We start from the raw sequence: 20,162 nt of genomic DNA, 5'->3' as shown, positions 1-20,162 counted from the left end.
ACAAAAGCAAAATGGGGATAATGGAATGTAGTCTAGTTAGATTGGGTGATGCTGAGCGAATTAGATTAGGAAATGAGACACTTAAAGTAGTAAAGGAGTTTTACTATTTGGGAAGCAAAATAACTGATAATGGTCGAATTAGAGAGGATATAAAATGTAGACTGGCAATGGGAAGGAAAGCGTTTCTGAAGAAGAGAAATTTGTAAACATCGAGTATAGATTTAAGTGTCAGGAAGTCATTTCTGAAAGTATTTGTATGGAGTGTAGCCATGTATGGAAGTGAAACGTAGACGATAAATAGTTTCGACAAGAAGAGAATAGAAGCTTTCAAAATGTGGTGCTACAGAAGAATGCTGAAGATTAGATGGGTAGAAGAGGGTTGAAATGGCTCTGAGCACAATGGGACTTAACATCTGTAGTCATCAGTCCCCTAGAAATTAGAACTACTTAAACCTAACTAACCTAAGGACATCACACACATTCATGCCCGAGGCAGTATTCAAACCTGCGACCGTAACAGTCACGCGGTTCCAGACTGAAGCGCCTAGAACCGCACGGCCGCACAAGCCGGCGGGAGAAGAGGAGTTTGTGGCACAACTTGACTAGAAGAAGGGACCGGTTGGTAGGACATGATCTGAGGGATCACCAATTTAGTATTGGAGGGCAGCATGGAGGGTAAAAATCGTAGAGGGAGACCAAGAGATGAATACACTAAGCAGATTCAGAAGGATGTAGGTTTCAGTAACTACTGGGAGATGAAGAAGCTTGCACAGCATAGAGTTGCATGGAGAGCTGCATCAAACCAGTCTCAGGATTGAAGACTACAACAACAACGAGCTACTCTTCGTAATAACAAAGAGTAATACACTTAACTTGCATCAGAGAGCGCTACTTGGAAGAAAAGTATGACACCAAGTGGGGGCAAAATCATTAGTACAAGATACAGGAAATCCTGAGACAGGCATTTTGTGGTAACATTTTAACAACATACCACATCAGCAGTTCTGTTATGTTTTCTTCACTTAACTTAGTCAATGCATTTCATTTCACCCTTAGGTATTTTCCAGACAAGTTTTATTTGGACTACACTGCATCATGCTACGTATTACACCAAGCAGGAGTACTTTACAAACAGTTTTCTTGCCATTAGTTTGGTAGTATTGAGGAGGGAGAATACAGGATACCAAACCGCTCACAGCTTTATTTGCAAATTATGTTTTGACAAAGTATAAAACATTCTTGTATGAATCTTACACGTAACTACAGTTAAAGTTGTAATTTGAAACGTTCAGAAGTATTAGTGTACACACAAAAGCGTTTCTAAAAAAAATACATAATAAACAGTATGTGAATAATTACCAATGAGGGTGTTTGCAACTTCAGAATCGAATTGTCACTATTAAAAGAAAAATGAAATGTATTGTAATATCTATGTAATGCGAATTTTCATATCTTTGTCATATGTGTACAATTGAATCTTTGGATAGTAGAACCGAGGGCGCTCCTGTATCACAAAACCGAACTTATTGTGTGTGTGTATCTGTGGGGAACCCTATTTTTGTAAATGTTATGCACCTTGTAGTCTGTTTAAAATAAATAATCTTAACAGGTTATTGGCCCAGACCGCGTGTGAACAGCCACGAAGTAATTTCTTTTGCTGGTGACTAAAATAACTCGAATTTGCCCGTTGTTTGTGTGTGCGACGAAAATGACAGCCGGTGTTGGTGATTGCAAAATACAAGTGGAAAAATTCTAAGCACCTGAAGACTGGACGAAGTGGAAACGGCACGTGTCGATGCTGTTGCGAGTATGTGAGCTTGAAGAGATCGTCAACAGTACGTACAAGTGTCCTTAATTGCCGCACGACGCGACCGCAGAGAAAAAGGCGGCACTTCAGCAGTGGTTGAAAGTCGACGCGAAAGCAGCAACCTTACTAGCAAGTGCGTCAGGAAAATCTGTTACCAAGCTTGTGTTAACATACACCCATGGAAGTGAAATTTGGGATAAGTTACATGCACATTTCAAACGAAGCTATCCACAACGTCTGAACCTGTTGACAGAAGAACTTTTTCGTTTTAAACGTGACGCCAAAGAGCACACACTTCCGCGAAACTGCAGAAGCTTTTCGTGGATTTGAACGACGAGTTGCAGAAGCACAATGAAAATGTTTTGCCTGAAAGAATTTTAAATGGCCGACTTCTCTCCTTACGCGGGGAAGAATATGATAATTTCAAGGACCTGTGGAACACGATTCCATCTGAAAATCAAAGTGTGAACCTTTTGAGCGAAAAATTGTGCACAATTGAATTGCGTGATCAAAGTATGGTTGAACCTGCTGCGTTTGTTACAAGCAGTTGCCCTGAAAAGAAAATTCAGCGAAATAAAAGTGACGATATCGATAGTGAAAAATCTGTTATATTGAACGTGCGAAACGAAGATTTCCTTGTCACAAATGTGGGCACGTAGGCCACTGGGGAGCGGTGCGTCCAACGAAATAGACAGATAACGTTCGCATCAATCATTCTGAAAAGAACATGGAAAAGAATGCTGTATTTTTGTCACGTGTTTTTAGTGCTTCAGTTTAAAACTGTGTTGAAATCGACAGTTGGTATTCTGACAGTGGTGCCACACATCGCATCACTGCAAATAAACAATATTTCGTATCATATACGAAATTCGCCATCCTTGAAAAGTTTTCTATTGGGAAGAGAGTTGTAAGCACGTTGGCTCATGGACAGGGAACCGTGAAAAATCAAATGCAGTTGAATAATGCCAGAAAAATCGGTGAATTGAAAGATGTACTATACGTCCCTGAACCGAGTGCTCACTTGTTCTCTGTCAAAGCAGCTATGCGAACAGGTTTTTGCTCTGGACTTGATGGCAAAGTGTCGAAACTGAAGTCAAAGTGACTGGGCAAACAATGATGACTGGTCATGTCAGCCATGCTCTCTATGTTCTTGACATACATGTCGTTAAACCACTGCAGGCAGCTCAAATGAATTTGGTAACATCGTCCGATATGCTGCAAGTTTACCGTGAGAGATCTGGACATCAACACGTGAAATGCGTCTAGAAGCACATGAACATCAGTGTGGAAGGGCGCAAAGAAGAATTCTGAGATGGATATGCACTCGTAAAAATGGAAAGACTGCCATTTAGAAATAGAATGAATCGACCAGTGGTTACGGGTGAACAAATACATGCTGACATAAATTGGCGTAGGTCTACAGAGTCTCTCGGAAACATTCGCTATTACGTATGTTTCAAGGGTGATTTTAGCATGTTACATAAAATTTTCTTTCTTAAGCAGAAAAGTGAAGTCAGCACAGTCCTGGAACAGTTCTTGAATGAAACCAAGACAAATAGTCATGTTGTCAAACAGTTCAGGTGTGATGGAGGAAGAGAGTTCGATAAGGAAGTCTCGGAATTGCTGGCAAGCAGAGGCATAGAGGATTGCATCATTCTACCTGACACACCACAGCAAAATGGTGTTCCAGAAAGAGATAATCGCTCTGTTTGAGGAGTGTGCGCATTCTGTATTGAACCCCAGTAAATTGCCAAAGGAACTGTGGGGAGAAACACGCAATACTGCTGCATATGTTTTAAATCGCACTGGGAAGTCTTCTACTGAAAACAGACCTCCGTATGAACTGCGATATTGACGACCAGCAGGAAACTTGGATCATATGACGAGGTGAGAGGCCATGGGGTACAAGTGACAAAAAGTTAGTTTTGAGATAAGTTTAAAGTATAAGTTGAATAGTTAATTCCAGGACATAAATATAGAAAACATTATTGCATATCATTTTAGTTTTGTTTATCTCCCTCATATTTATACAGCAAAAAAATTAGTAATTTAGCAATTGTCATTGATAATTTGAGGACAGATGTCACTTGTACCCCTTGGCTTCCAAGTGAGAGTTAGAAAGGTATGATCTCAAAGAAATATTAAAAGAATTTTCAAATTAGTATATTATGGATCATAATACACAATGCACATTAAATACAGTAATAATTAATGTTGAAAAAGTCTAGAAAAAAGTTTCTTTGCAAATTATAGAAAAACTGAAAATGCCTAATCTTTCCTTTTGATTTCAAAAAAATTAAGGAAAGTAATGGAAACAACTATAATAATTTTCTTCTATTATTGCATTCTTAGTCTGAATCACTGTCAAAAGTATTGTCATTTTCACTTTCCAAGTTATCACACTCTGTTATCGACTGTTCTTGATGGTGTGCTGCACATGCTGCTAACAAGGGCGGACACTTACTAATTTCTCTTGTGGTTTTCCTCTGCAGGATTAAACGATTTCTTTCCTCTTATGGATGGACTGCAGAACTGAGTTCTGTGTAAAAACTGAGATGCACAGGAGGTACAAATGGTAGAAGGTTCAGTAAGTCTTTGTACTTCTTTTCCTTAATTTTTGGCGGAATTGTTCTGTGAGTTAGTCTTGGGAGTATCTGAACATGTCTTCCAATGATTTTAGCTGTCATATTGTAGGTGTAGAATTCAAAATCTTCATTGAAGGTACATTTGTAAAACAATGTCCACGGTTCATCTTTTTTGAAGTGCAACCACTGCATTTTTTGAATTCCCTTTACAGATTTTAGAAAAAACGATTCAATCACATCTAGTGTGACAAAATCCTTGTCACCCATTTTCAGTACCTCAAAACGTCTTGACGCCTTTACACCAATGCAGTCTTGAGGAATGTAAATATCCCTTTGTGAAATTTTTCTACTGCGCTCAATAATTTCAAAGTTTCTGTCACAATGATTAAACGAATGGCCAAAAAATAGAAACTTATGGTCAACTGTCTGAATTTGAGTGTTGTTGACTCTGTAAGCCAAAATTTCACTATGTAGTGACTTTTGTTTTGTCCTCCTCCATTGTCAGTAAATGCAATGAGATGCGTGATGGTTGGTGGCAAACTGTTAATAAATTTCAGTAGGCAAGACAGTATCTCTTGACATCTTCGTGAAGCTTGACCCTTGTGCCACATAAACATGAAGGCTTTTCCTGTGCCCAAATCATGTACACATAAATTATAAGTCCACAATTGTCGAGAGTAATAAGCTTGTGACATTTCAGAACTGGTGTTGGGAGCATTTTCTGTAAGTCAAAACATACAGCCACATGCCGAGCTTCTTTAGCAACCAAATTTTTTGCATCCACCACTTGTTTCCGAGCACTTTCTGCTTTCCGTAGCTGGAGTTCCTTTTCAACAAGAGCACCATGTTTTTTGTCAAGCATACAATGGTCAATGGTATTTGCAGCTTGTGACACATAGCGCATGTGTCTGTATATGGCCTGTGGAAGCTAAAATTAAAGCATGTGTTAAAAACATGGCGGTAAAAGCTTTCGCGTACTGGCTGTGTTTCCTTTTCTTCACAAAACTCCTTATAAAGCTGATAATTTACTTGAGGTTGAGGTTTCCTGCCAGATACTTCTTGTTAGGTGCTTTTTGGCATGAATAGTAGCTACTGTTGTAGAATTTTAGAACATGTTTTTTGCTCAAGTATCATGTCGTTTTTGGAAACCCAGAATCTACTTTGTAGGAATCAACACGGATTCCGGAAACAGCGGTCGTGTGAGACCCAACTCGCTTTATTTGTTCATGAGACCCAGAAAATATTAGATACAGGCTACCAGGTAGATACTACTTTTCTTGACTTCCAGAAGGCGTTCGATACAGTTCCGCACTGTCGCCTGATGAACAAAGTAAGAACCTACGGTATATCAGACCAGCTGTGTGGCTGGATTGAAGAGTTTTTAGCAAAAAGAACACAGCATGTTGTTATCAATGGAGAGACGTCTACAGTCGTTAAAGTAACCTCTGGCGTGCCGCAGGGGAGTGTTATGGGACCATTGCTTTTCACAATATATATAAATGACCTAGTAGATAGTGTCGGAAGTTCCATGCGGCTTTTCGCGGATGATGCTGTAGTATACAGAGAAGTTGCAGCATTAGAAAACTGTAGCGAAATGCAGGAAGATCTGCAGCGGATAGGCACTTGGTGCAGGGAGTGGCAACTGACCCTTAACATAGACAAATGTAATGTATTGCGAATACATAGAAAGAAGGATACTTTATTGTATGATTATATGATAACAGAACAAACACTGGTAGCAGTTACTTCTGTAAAATATCTGGGAGTATGCGTACGGAGCGATTTGAAGTGGAATGATCATATAAAATCAATTGTTGGTAAGGCGGGTACCAGGTTCAGATTCATTGGGAGAGTCCTTAGAAAATGTAGTCCGTCAACAAAGGAGGTGGCTTACAAAACACTCGTTCGACCTATACTTGAGTTTTGCTCATCAGTGTGGTATCTGTACTAGATCGGGTTGACGGAGGAGATAGAGAAGATCCAAAGAAGAGCGGCGTGTTTCGTCACAGGGTTATTTGGTAACCGTGATAGCGTTATGGAGATGTTTAATAAACTCAAGTGGCAGACTCAGCAAGAGAGGCGCTCTGCATCGCGGTGTAGCTTGCTCGCCAGGTTTCGAGAGGGTGCGTTTCTGGATGAGGTATCGAATATATTGCTTCCCCCTACTTATACCTCCCGAGGAGATCACGAATGTAAAATTAGAGAGGTTAGAACGCGCACGGAGGCTTTCAGACAGTCGTTCTTCCCGCGAACCATACGCGACTGGAACAGGAAAGGGAGGTAATGACAGTGGCACGTAAAGTGCCCTCCGCCACACATCGTTGGGTGGCTTGCGGAGTATAAATGTAGATGTAGATGTAGAAGTACTGTACTTTGGAAAACTTTTGACCTACTTCAGCTTCATCAATCTTATTTCCAGGGGTTTTATGGCCTCACTTGCCCTTAGGTGAAATATTTGTAGTTGAAGTGGTTTTCTTTTGTACCACGTTTGTTACTCTCTTGTTAGACACATCTAGGGTCCTCAAAAAGAACTTTTTGCAAAAACCTTTGCCCTGGGGAGAATATTGGCAACTAATAGATTTTCTTTTTGTAGCAGTTCCTTTCCTTTTATTTGGCTCACTGACAGTAACAGAAGAGTATAAGAAGTCCCACTTACCAAGACTCCAATATTCATTAAATACTTCCTGTATTGTTCGTTGACTGATGTTTTGATTGCACTTGAATCGACCGTTGTGACTGTACACTCTTACCTTTCTTTCTTTGTGCAACTTTCCTTTGTGATCCACATATTCTTTGCCTTCATTACGTTTCGTAGATGATACTACTCTTTTCCATAAATGAGTCCTTCGTATTTTTTTTCTCCCCACATGCTTTATTCTCTCAGAAGCTTTGTGCCCTTCACTGTTTATCTCACTTTCCTCAGACCCCTTATTTTCGCCTGAAATGAAGAAGCATAGAGCAGTACGTTAACGTGGTTAGTTTTACAATTTCAGGTAATCAAAGTTGTTTTGATTTCTCATTATTTGTTAATTAATGGTAAATACACAGCTCGTAAAACTTTTCTGGGCAGCAGGGCGAAAATGTGAACAAGAAAATGCACCACCATGGCTGTGGGGTGAGGAAAGATGAGGGGAGACAATTCTATGTAGTTTTGTTAACTTCACATTAATTATTCACTATGGTAGAAATTAACGATGCACGAATGTAACAATGCTTCATGAAAGCATAATATGATACAGATATTTACTGTCAAAGTAATGTAGGTCTGAGTAGTGTTAATGAATGTGAAATTAATGAACAAATCTTTCGTAGCACTTATAATCAGTTGCTTACTGGAAGCAGAAAACAGCACAATGCACTCTGACTTCCACCGAGAACTACCGATCAGAAGAGAGGATCTACCCTGCCAGGAAAATTTTTACAAATCGTAACTTAGTTTACTGCTCATATTGCATCAATTATAGAAAATTACCTTCATCACTAGAGTTCTCCCTGGAGTCAGTATCTACACTATCTACCTCTGGTTCATACCAAATGTCATCATCATCTGTCTGGTGTGTAGCAAAAAAAAAAGTCATTTTAGCCAATAATATCAACAGCTTTTCACTTTAAATATAAAATATACGTATATAGCCCCTTCGGAGCTATCAGAAAAGTCCCCTTCTGGAGATGTCATAGTTACTGTACTCTTTCGTTTTTTATGTCCAATTTACAATAAAAATAATATTAATATTCGTATTTATTGAAGAAAGACATTAAATATAGTTTGTTTTATCACCTATATGCAATGAAACAACGAACTTCACTTCGGAACAGTAGCACTGCATTCACACACATGCACCACCATTATTGCCGCTTCACTTATATCCCTTGGCCGCCAAACAATACACCCGATTCTGCAAGTTGTTAAATTTTCTGCCGCCAGATTGCAGCACCAGACAGAGATACACTTGTACCTCTTGGCCACCATAATTTTACATATATTAGGAACCCATTTCTGCACTTAACTCTTTTTGTTTCGAAAATGTCACTTATACCCCTTCGCTTCCCACGTCTTTCTATGAGAATCTTTGGAACAGAATGTTATGTGCAAGTGAATAAGAATTTTCGTTGAAAATTTGACGACAAAGCTGTGTTTGGACATCTGGTGATGTGTGTAAATGACAGTGGTGGCTTGAGGGTCTGGATTCCATCTCAAAGAAAAGTTGTACTAAGTCATGACGTAAAATTCAGACCTGTAGTTGTATGCAATCTGCGTACCAGTGCTTCTGAATTTGTTGACGCTGTTGAAGTTACTCGTGAAGACACTGTTCAACAGATTCAGCCTAAAAAGAATTTTCGTTGAAAATTTGACGACAAAGCTGTGTTTGGACATCTGGTGATGTGTGTAAATGACAGAAGGGGTACGTGAAGAAGATGTATATGTGGAACGAGCTGAACGTTTTGAAGATGGTACTGGGCGTGTTTGTTTGCTGAAGAAAAGTCTGCATGGTCTCAAACAGCCAACATGTTGTTGGAAGAGTGAAGTGGATGAAGACTTGCAACAATGTCAAGTTCTGGAGGAAGTAATAAGAAGAAAGAAGGTTTGGATATGGTATCAAGTTCTGGAGGAAGCAAAGTTTTGAGTGAGAGACGAAGAAGCAAACGCAAGAAGAAGAAACCAGAGTGGATGACCAGTGAAGATTATGTGTACATGGCTGTTATTCCTATCATCAGGGACAAGGATACAAGCTCATGTGCAGAAGCTTTGCAGTCTAACAGTGAAAATCAGTGACTAGAGACCATTCACGAAGGATTAAATTCCCTGAAAGAGAATAATTCTTGTATATTAGTTGAGTGTCCAAGTGGTGTACGGATTTTGCAAAATCGACGAGTCTTACGGAAGAAAATGAGAAAGTTCGCTTCAAGATCGACTTTTGGCCAAAGGTCATGTACAAAGACAAGAAACTGACTATGAAGAAACATTCAGCTCTGTCGTGCTTTGTGATACAGTTCGAACTCTTTTGGCAGTGGCTGCTGCAGAGAAATTGGAGCTTGACCAGTTTAATGTCAAAACAGCTTTTCTAGATGGGGTACGTGAAGAAGATGTATACGTGGAACAAGCTGAACGTTTTGAAGATGGTACTGGGCGTGTTTGTTTGCTGAAGAAAAGTCTGCATGGTCTCAAACAGCCAACATGTAATTGGAAGAAACGTTTCCTAGACTTCATGATGAAGTCTGGATTTAAAAACAGTGATCCTAATCCATGTCTCTTCTACCATCAGAGCAACAAGAACTGTCTACATGTTGCAATCTGTGCCTATGATGATTTAGTTGTAGGCAGCAACAGAGCAGATATTGAAGAGTTTATGAAAGTGCTGAAGCTGGAGTTTCATACAACTAGAGGGTCTCTCAACAACCTCTTTGGGTATGAAGATGCAGCAAAATGAAGATGGGTCATTAGCAGTGAACCCAGGAGACTACACAAATGAAATTCTGAAAAAGTTTGGTATGGCTGAGTCTAATGGAGTTTCTACTCCAATTGGATGTGAAGAAAATAATGTCAAAGAGAAGATCACTGTCAGATTTCCATATTGACAGGCAGTGGGTTGTTTGATGTAATTGACTCCAGTCTCTCATCCAGACATTTTTTGCAATGAACAAAACAGCTAGAGCGATGGAAGATCCTACAGTTCAAGACTGGAAACAAGTAAAACGAGTTTTTAGGTACTTGAAGAATACAGTGGACTATGGAATTAAGTACGACAAAAAAGAGAGGTTGAAAGTCTACAGTGATGCTGATTATGCTGGTGAAAAGGACACGAGACGTTCAGCGACAGTTGTTACTGCAACTATCAGTCATGGAGCTGTATCATGCACCAGTCAATTACAAAATACATTGGCAACATCGACTATGGAAGCAAAAATAATTTCAGTCAGTGAAGCAGCAAAGCAACTAATCTGGTAAAAATTTTGTTGTAAGAACTGGTTGGAATTTTCAAATAAGTGAAACCTCCTACACTGTATTTAACAATGCTAGTACAGTAAAACTAGCCAAAAAACCAACATATCATCGAAAATCAAAGTATATAGAAGTCTGTCACTTCTCTGTCAGGGAAAGATTCTTGAATGGGGATCTTGAATTAGAACACATTGATGGGATCAACCAGTTAGCTGATCTGCTAACAAGGCACTGGAAAGGGTTCGACTCTAGATGCTGTGTGAAAGGACTGGAGTGCAGAAGATTAAATCCATATGGAATTCAGTACTCACCTTTTATTTTTCTTTGGAAGAAGTGTCAATATTAAAAGAAAAATGAAATGGATTCTAATCTCTGCGTCATATGTGTACAATTGAATCTTTGGACAGTAGAACCGAGGGTGTTCGTCCTTGTCATAAAACTGAACATGGGCTAAACTGTGATTTTCCGGTATCAGTGATTTCTGTGAATGCTACTTTTCAGCATCTGTTATTCTTAACTGTGATTTGTCGCAGTTAAAAGAGTCGCAGTTAATGAAAGCAGGTCTTGTAACTCTCTTCACTCTACCACAGCTATTTCTACAACTTCAGCGATTTCTGTGACTCCTGCGATTTATCACCGTATGAAAAAGTTACACTTTTCCACACAGAAAATTGCATCTCAAGAAAACTGTTCATGTTTTATATTTGTTCTTTCGTTGCTTTTAATTTTATATTAAAGAAACAATTGTGACAATGTTAATAGTGTAATAATAGTAGCCATACAGTACCTTAATATTTCATGTTTAGAAAACGAATTCTAATGTATTATTATGTTCACAGGTACCTGAACTACGTTTCAATCACTCAGTATAGCCATAATTCAAAATATCGTTGTCAACAGATCTGGAGAAATTGCCACTGCAACTTTAGACTGCCTTTGTTAGATGAGAGGTTAGTGTTTCGATGAACTTAATTACTTAAGTGAAATCATTCTTGCAAATGTGAAACATCCCCCATTGAGTGGCTTTCATTACAGCAAATATCAGCAATACTACTCTGTCAGTTACATTGCTTGTTACTAGTGACAGCAAAAATGTTTAATAATCTTTGTGATTTTGCAGACGCAGTTCTGACTCTGATTACTGGTTGCTGTATGTGTCTATCCACATCAAGACTCTTGAGAGAGAATCATGAAGATTCAAGACAACGTCTGGCTATTATGTGTCATAGGGCGTTAATAACACACTTAAGATATCCAATATACATTTATTTTAGCACAGAAGAAAGCGAATCCTTGCTGCAGTGGATACACCAGTTCCCTTGAGATCATCGAAGTTAAGCGCTGTCGGGCATGGTTGGCACTTGGATGGGTGACCATCCAGGCTGCCATGTGCTGTTGCTATTTTTCGGGGTGCACTCAGACTCATGATGCCAATTGAGGAGCTACTCGACGGAATAGTAGCAGCTTCGCTCAAGAATACCATCATAACAACCGGGAGAGCGGTGTGCGGACCCCATGCCCCTCCTATCCACATCCTCCTCTGAGGATGACACGGCGGTCGGATGGTACCGGTAGGCCACTCGTGGCCTGAAGATGGAGTACAGAAGAAAGCGAATACAACATGGCAGTACAAACGTTGTGGGCCAAGTGGGCATAGACAAAGATGAATCAAAGATGATCGAGTCCAAAGATATGGTGCTTCACCCGAGAGGCGCCACAGAGGCCGACCCCCCCCCCCCCTATCCTCCCCCCCCCCCACCCCCCGCTAGTGCGGAGCACTGCAGAAGGAAGCTTTCTCACTCGAACCCAAAATCTTTGTGTCAGAGCAGCGGTTGAAAGCTGCGTCCAGTGTGGGAAGTAGGCGCCTTGGAAACCGAGCCGACAGGGTCACGTGTGTCGGACTCCTCCATAGGCAGCGGAACGTCGCACGAGGTCACGTAGACGTCGTCAGCAGGCGTGGCGGCGGCGATGGCAGGCAGATCGGAAGCGTCGGAATGCTGTTGAGAGAGGGCCCATGCCGGTTTTAAGCGGTTAACAGATACTGTTTGAGGTTGTCCATTGAGATATAATACGATGGTATTCACTCCACGACGTAAGACGCGATGCAGCACTGAGTAAGGTGGTTGCAAAGCCACGCGCACGGAGTCGTTGCGCAGCATCACGAATTCACATTATGCCAGGTCCTTGTGGATGAACACCAGCGGAGTGGTATAAGGGCGACTTGGGGGTGGTCGTAGGTGAATGACTTGTGCATGCACCCATTCCATAAGTGCCAGAAGGTCGATGGTGTCAACTGGCGGTGCGTCTTCGACGAATTCCACTGGCAGGAGGAGGACCTCTCCGTATAGGATCTCTGCGAGCGATGCATTCAGGTCCTCCTTGTGAGCGGAATGGATGCCGAGTAAGACCCAAGGGAGGGCCTCAGACCATAACCAACCATGGCACATGATTGTGGCTTTTAGAGTTCGGGGCCATCGCTCAACAAGGTCGTTTGCCTGCAGGTGATAGGCTGTAGTGTAGAATTTTGCTACACTGCACAGTCGAGCAAAAATCATGGACTCGAATTGTCATCACTGATCAGTAGTGAGTGAGAGAGGGCAGCCAAACCTCGCAACCCATGTGGATAAGAAAGTGAGAGCTATGGTCTCTGCTGTTATGTCGATGAGAGGTACAGCCTTGACCCATTGCGTTATGTGGTCGATCATAGATAATATGTATTTGTCGGATGGGGGAGCGGACCAACCATGTCAATGTGGACATGCCGAAGGTGACCCCTTGGGAAGTCGAACTTGCCTAAAGGAGACTGTGCATGTCTGCTCGCTTTACTACGTTGGCATGGGACATTCACGTGGGTCCAAGTGTGGAAATCATGTCGCATGCTGGGCAAGGTGAAGTGTTGAGTGACTAGTCTCATCATGGCCTGCGTTCCAGGGTGGGCCAAGTTTTGTAAAGTGTTGAAGATCCTGCGCTGAAGAGCAGACAGTACCAAGCAGTGGGGGTAGCCCGTAGAAACGCCGCAAAGGACTGGGGTCAGCGACCCATGTAGGACAAGAGGATGGATAGCAAGCGAAGACTTGTTGTGTCGATGTCTTCGGTCTGGAGTCGGGCGAGGTCATCTAAATTCAAGGGTGCATTAAGCACCGAGATACGAGATAGATAGCTACAACATTTTCTGCACTGCGGATATAGCAAGCATCTGAGGAATGTTGGCAAATATACCCCATGTACCAGAAACGTTGTGGTGGTAGGTCCTTCGCCGGGTTGCATATTGCGTCCATGAGAGGCTTGTGATCCGAGTAGATTGTGAAAGGGCACCCCTCAAGGACGCTCCAGAAGTGTTTGATTGCCTTATGAACAGTGAGAATTTCGCAGTTGAAAGCAGACCACTTACACTACACTCCATGTTAGTTTTTTCAAAAGAAACTGAGCGGCTGGGTGGAGTCGGTGGTGTGCTGTTGTAAAACAGTGCCCCCAGCTTACTTGCTTGTGTCAGTTGTAAAAGAAACACGGGCCTCAGGATCGGGGTGGGCGAGAGTGATGGCAGTTTTAAGATTATCAAATGTCGATGGGTTTGGTCCAGTCCAACTTTCGTTTCGCCATGGTATTTCTACTGGAGAGGCCATCAGTAAGGGCTGATTGGACGGAGGCAGCCCGAGGGATATAGCGTCAATAAAAGTTTACCATACCCAGAAAATGACAAAGTTGAACATAATCTTCAGGAAGAGGCAGTTCGAGAATGGTTATGACACAAGAATCCCTTGGTCACAGGCCATAGGCCAAGACAGTATAGCCTAGGAATATAACTGATGTAGAACAGCGTTGAGATTTATCGTGGTTGATCACACCATTGGCCGCGAGAGCCAAATGAACTGCATCAAGGTGAAACTGGAGCTCCTCGGCAGAGGAGGAAAAAATCAGAATGGCATCCAAATAAGCAAAAGCTAAAGGTAGAGCTAGTAAAATGGAATCAATGAATGGTTGCCACGTCTGTGCCACTCTTTTCAAGCCATAAGGCATGTAACAGTATTAAAAATGCCGAAGGGTGTAATGATGGCCATCTTCAGAATATCCGGTGGGTGCATAGGAATTGGGTAATACACCTACGAACAATCCAAGACAGAGAAGAGCTTCGAGCCATGCAGTAATAGTGTGAAATTCTGGATATAAGGAATGGGATAGTTATCGATTATTGTCTGAGCATTAAAGGACCTGTAGTCCCCATACATGCTTAAGGAGCTGTCCTTCTTAGGAACAAGGTGGACAGGTGAAGACCAGTTGCTGTCTGATGGTTGGAGCACGCCAGAAGCCAATAAATACTGAACGATTTCTCTTGTGTGCAGAAGTTTGGAAGTGTTAAGATGTCTTGCTTTATAATGTACAGGTGGACCGTCCATGGTGCGGATTCTGTGACAAGTGCCATTTCTGATGGCCAACACCAGCAAAGGGAGGCAGGCAGGGAGGGCGAGAGGGAGGTGGTGTGACGACAGTTCACTGACCTTGCCGGACCAAACTGCATTGGTGGGACATCAGCAGCAGACGGCAACAGGGGACGTGGTGTGGCAGCCACACGATAAGAGGAATCCCACAAAGCGAGAACATCCTATAGATCTGCCTGTGACGATGTGGACACAGTGGTCGGCGAAGGGCAACTCGACACAGGAGTGATGTAGTGCAAAGGCGCAGTAGTTGCAGGTGATGGTTCCATACGTTGCAGCTCTGCAGACAGGCTGCAAATCGTACTCCATTCGTGTGATAATTCAGCACAGGCTTAAGGCCTCATGTGAGCGGAGCTTGTCATGCAGTAATATGCTCGAGCAGAGATGAACATGTGGGAAGCATAGAAAGGAAGTGGAGAGCAGAGTCATGCTGAACTCCTCCGAGCATGGAATATTAGAACCAGATATGTGGCGGCATGAAGGTCTGGCAAAAGTTTGTGATGGTGTATGAAGTCCAACTTGATCACAGGTTCATCAATGTCAGTGGCGTGGAAAGCCCAAGTGAAGGTTGCGACGGGTAGTAAGCGAAATGACATCTTGATGGACTCAAGGACCATGATAGGGGACTGATTTGCAGCGATTAAAGCAAGGTTAGCAGGAGAAAGCATGTTGCCTGCGTGCTTGGCCAGGATGACACTGACGTCGGCGCCATGGCGACGAGAACGCGAGTGCCTCATGACAAGTCTGTGACATAGTGGCGTTGCGTCACTGGAGCAAGTGGTGCAACATTGGACAGTAGGTGCCATGAAGAATCATCGCAGGATGTGGCATTTAAACGTGTCTGCCGGAATTGTTTGGGTATGAGAGCAAGGCACGTGGCAGTTGCGACCGGTGTCCCTGTAAGTGGCATAGTACCAGCATGGTGACTAAGCTTGGAGGCGAGGTGGTGTGGAGTGGGAGGGGGACACAGCTGACTGCGTCGTTGCTTGAGACCACTTGGGCTGCTGCTCGGGTGGGGTCGGCTTCTGTCAGGAGGCCGTAGGCAGTACCTCCTGAGGCCGCTAGATGGCAGCTCCTGACAGGCCGCTGATGTGCCAAGGTGAGCACTCTTGCCCCTGCCGGCAGAGTGAAGAACCGAAGGTGCGGGCATGCCAATTGATGGCGACGGGCATGTCATCTGTGACAGGTGGTATCGGTGACGAGTAATAACGTAAGCCCAGTAGGCCATGCTTAGAGGGTTGACGACATGAGAAAGCAGGTGGAGTTGTTGGTCCAAGGTCAGTTTGAGCATCTACAGAGACTAAAGTGCGGCAGCTGGTAGTGCTTGATCATCAATTAATGCACGAAGGTGCCGCTAAATCTGCGAAAGTGTGCGGTTGTAGAGGTGCCCATCATGAAAGATGTGGTGGGTAGCCTCTGCTGGTGGACGAGAAAGGCGTTTGATGAGCAAAGTTTTTGCCTTTAAATACTTGGGCAAGGTGGGCGGTGAGAGGAACAGATCACTGATGAGGTCTGGATGAGCATGGAGGTGGCTCACCAGGCAGACAAAATGTGCGTTGTCATCTGAAATCCCGTGGATAACCAGTAGGTTATTGACCAATGTGAACCAAGTCTTAGGGTTCTCCTTTTGCAAAGCAGGCAGATTAGGAAACCTGATGGGTTACACATGCTGATGCAGCACTCGTAGGCAAAGATCTGTGTGTGCGGTACAGGAAGACCCTGACACTGAACGTGCAGTAGTGGTGAATGGTGTTTCGCCTGAGGTCTGTGGGGGAAGGGGGGGGGCGCAGGCAGCACATGATATGGAGTGAGCAGGTGCAACCGATGACATGATGTGTCCCAACTGCAGGCCCGATGGCAAATGCGGTGTGGGTATAACAGCCAGTGCCATTGCAGCAGCAGGTGGAAGGCGGTTGTCGTGCTGCCACGGGGGGTGGGGGGAGGGGGGAGGCTGATCCAGTAACTGGGCATGATGGTCATGGAAACCGTCGCGGTCGAGGCGAGCGGTGTCGCCGATGCAGCACGCGGTTTTTTTTTGTGATGTTAGGCATATAAGAATGTGTGACCCCGTACATTGGATTGTTCAAATTACAGTTCTCAAACTTCGTAGGCACGTCAAACTAAACCGAAGGAGACTACGTAGCTGAGGGGTGAACCACAACATCCTTCAATGGGTCATCATTCACAATGCCACTAGGTGGCGTGCACTGTCAACGTAGTAGCCGTTGCTCTGTAGTTGCACTTGGTGGTGGCCATGTTGAGCCGGTTGCGGTTAAGTGGCCACTGGAATGGCTGGGCATAGGTGACTGTTCACTTTTAACCAAACGTTCATTATGTACACTTGTAAATATGCAAGCACAGTTAATAGGGTGCGAGGCACTAGCACAGAAAGACACTGATAGATCCATTGTTCCGAAGACAATGTGGGCTGGCACAGGAAGTCAGTTAATGATGGAAAGGGGCTTAAAATAATTAGCGAACACACGACGATGATGTCAGGGTCACCACTGTGGCTACTATGTATCATACCGCAGTAATAAAAAACTTTAGATGTGGAATATACATTTATTTTAGCACAGAAGAAAGCGAATACAACATGACAGTACAAACATTGCGCGGAAAGTGGGCATAGACAAAGGTAAATCAAAGATGATTGAGACCAAAGATATTGCGCTTTACGGCAGGGACGCCACAAACTCTTAGAGGACATGCAGCTTAAAAGTGCTATAATTGTGAAAGAAGTGTGTGGAATGAGTGACCGCTTTCCCCGCAATCTTGGTGTGGTGACACTGACCTGTAGCATAACCTTAGATCTAGAGTATGCGTTTTGAGGCTTTTGATATGAAAGTGGGAAGTACAGGTCTTCCAGTTAAATAAGGAATAGTTTAAATGCAGTACCAGAAGGTAACACAGGAAATGCTTACTTGTGTAGGTGATAGTAATGTCAGAAAAAAGTTCTTGGGTGTGCAGTTACCATATAGAACACCAGGCGTAATATTTTTCTCCAGAACTGTGTCGGAGCCAGCATCTCGTGGTCGTGCGGTAGCGTTCTCGCTTCCCACGCCCAGGTTCCCGGGTTCGATTCCCGGCGGGGTCAGGGATTTTCTCTGCCTCGTGATGGCTGGGTGTTGTGTGCTGTCCTTAGGTTAGTTAGGTTTAAGTAGTTCTAAGTTCTAGGGGACTGATGACCATAGATGTTAAGTCCCATAGTGCTCAGAGCCATTTGAACCATTTTTGAACTGTGTCGGAACAAAAGTGAGGCATTCATATGAATCAATAATATTGTTTTCATTTCATTGCACTTATACAGATGTCTGAGTTCTGCTGTGTTCACATTGTTAAGTCCTGTAGGCATCTGGGGTATAAACCACAACTGTCATATTGGAAGCAGAATCAATCACTCTTTTTAGGTTACTTGTCTCTAAATGATATTTTCAGGAGAAAAAGGCAATGTTGCTTCTTATTGATATAATATTCGGAGTCACAGCTGTGTTTGACCAACCATAACTGATGCTGAAAGTGCATGTTGTCATACAGTAGGCACACACAGTACATTGATCTCGTGAGACCCAAGACTCTTATAACGAAGTACTAAATTCGGCCAAGAGATGGCACACGGCGTTGAGTGTGGAATGCTACTTCCGACTGCTTATTATGACTGAAATCGCAGTTAGATTCTGTAAAGTTGTTATTGTGATATCAGTGACTTCTCAATCACTGTGACTTGTAACATATATGCGATTTCCTGCCCACCACTACCGAACATATTGTATGGGATAGAGAAACAATTAAAATCGCGCAAAAGAGGAAAGGCCGCTGGACCTGATGGGATACCAGTTCGATTTTACACAGAGTACGCCAAGGAACTTGCCCCCCTTCTTGCAGCGGTGTACCGTAGGTCTCTAGAAGAGCGTAGCGTTCCAAAGGATTGGAAAAGGGCACAGGTCATCCCAGATTTCAAGAAGGGACGTCGAACAGATGTGCAGAACTATAGACCTATATCTCTAACGTCTATCAGTTGTAGAATTTTGGAACACGTATTATGTTCGAATATAATGACTTTTCTGGAGACTAGAAATTTACGCTGTAGAAATCAGCACGGGTTTCGAAAAAGACGATCGTGTGAAACCCAGCTCGCGCTATTCGTCCACGAGACTCAGAGGGCCATAGACACGGGTTCCCAGATAGATGCCGTGTTTTTTGACTTCCGCAAGGCGTTCGATACAGTTCCCCACTGTCGTTTAATGAACAAAGTAAGAGCATATGGACTATCAGACCAATTGTGTGATTAGATTGAAGAGTTCCTAGATAACAGAACGCAACATGTCATTCTCAATGCAGAGAAGTCTTCCGAAGTAAGAGTGATTTCAGGTGTGCCGCAGGGGAGTGTCGTAGCATCGTTGCTATTCACAATATACATAAATGACCTCATGGATAACATCGGAAGTTCACTGTAGTATATCGAGAGGTTGTAACAATGGAAAATTGTACTGAAATGCAGGAGGGTTTGCAACGAATTGACGCATGGTGCAGGGAATGCCAATTGAACCTCAATGTAGACAAGTGTAATGTGCTGCGAATACATAGAAAGAAAGATCCCTTATCATTTAGCTACAATATAGCAGGTCAGCAACTGGAAGCAGTTAATCCATAAATCATCTGGGAGTACGCATTAGGATTGATTTAAAATGGAATGATCATATAAAGTTGATCGTCGGTAAAGCAGATGCAAGACTGAGATTCATTGGAAGAATCCTAAGGAAATACAATCCGAAAACAAAGGAAGTAGGTTACAGTACGCTTGTTCACCCACTGCTTGAATACTGCTAAGCAGTGTGGGATCCGTACCAGATAGGGTTGACAGAAGAGATAGAGAAGATCCAACGGACAGCAGCGCGATTCGTTACAGGATCATTTAGTAATCGCGAAAGCGTTACGGAGATGATAAACTCCAGTGGAAGACTCTGCAGGAGAGACGCTCAGTAGTAGCTCGGCACGGGCTTTTGTTAAAGTTTCGAGAACATATCTTCACCGAGGAGTGAAGCAGTATATTGCTCCCTCCTACGTATATCTCGCGAAGAGACCATGAGGATAAAATCAGAGAGATTAGAGCCCACACAGAGGCATACCGACAATCCTTCTTTCCACGAACAATACGAGACTGGAATAGAAGGGAGAACCGATAGAGGTACTCAAGGTACCCTCCGCCACACAGTCACGTGGCTTGCGGAGTATGGATGTAGATGTTTGTAACGGTGTATCTGTGAGGAATCACGTTTTTGTAAATCTTACGCACTTGTAGTCTGTTTTAAATAAACAGTCTTAACGAGAATCGAAGCAGATTCGTTAGAAAATAGGCAGTTAATAGAAAGAAAAATCTTTGTGCATGCAGT

At 43.0% G+C, this 20,162-nt stretch overlaps 1 protein-coding gene across 1 annotated transcript in view; it reads left to right on the top strand.

Annotated features, from left to right (window-relative positions):
• Nucleotides 1-8,938: 8,938 nt before the first annotated feature.
• LOC124719677 (zinc finger protein 222-like) overlaps nt 8,939-20,162 on the top strand; it is a 70,164-nt gene continuing 58,940 nt past the window's right edge. Inside the window, exons 1-2 of the mRNA XM_047244887.1 lie at nt 8,939-9,152; nt 9,385-9,799. Of these exons, the coding sequence (XP_047100843.1) occupies nt 8,939-9,152; nt 9,385-9,799 (629 nt within the window). The remainder of the gene's footprint in view (nt 9,153-9,384; nt 9,800-20,162) is intronic.

Source organism: Schistocerca piceifrons, chromosome 11 (genome assembly GCF_021461385.2).
Source record: "Schistocerca piceifrons isolate TAMUIC-IGC-003096 chromosome 11, iqSchPice1.1, whole genome shotgun sequence".
NCBI classification, from domain to species: Eukaryota; Metazoa; Arthropoda; class Insecta; order Orthoptera; family Acrididae; genus Schistocerca; species Schistocerca piceifrons.
Note: the sequence above shows the minus strand (reverse complement) of the source record. Positions and strands in the feature narration are given on the sequence as shown.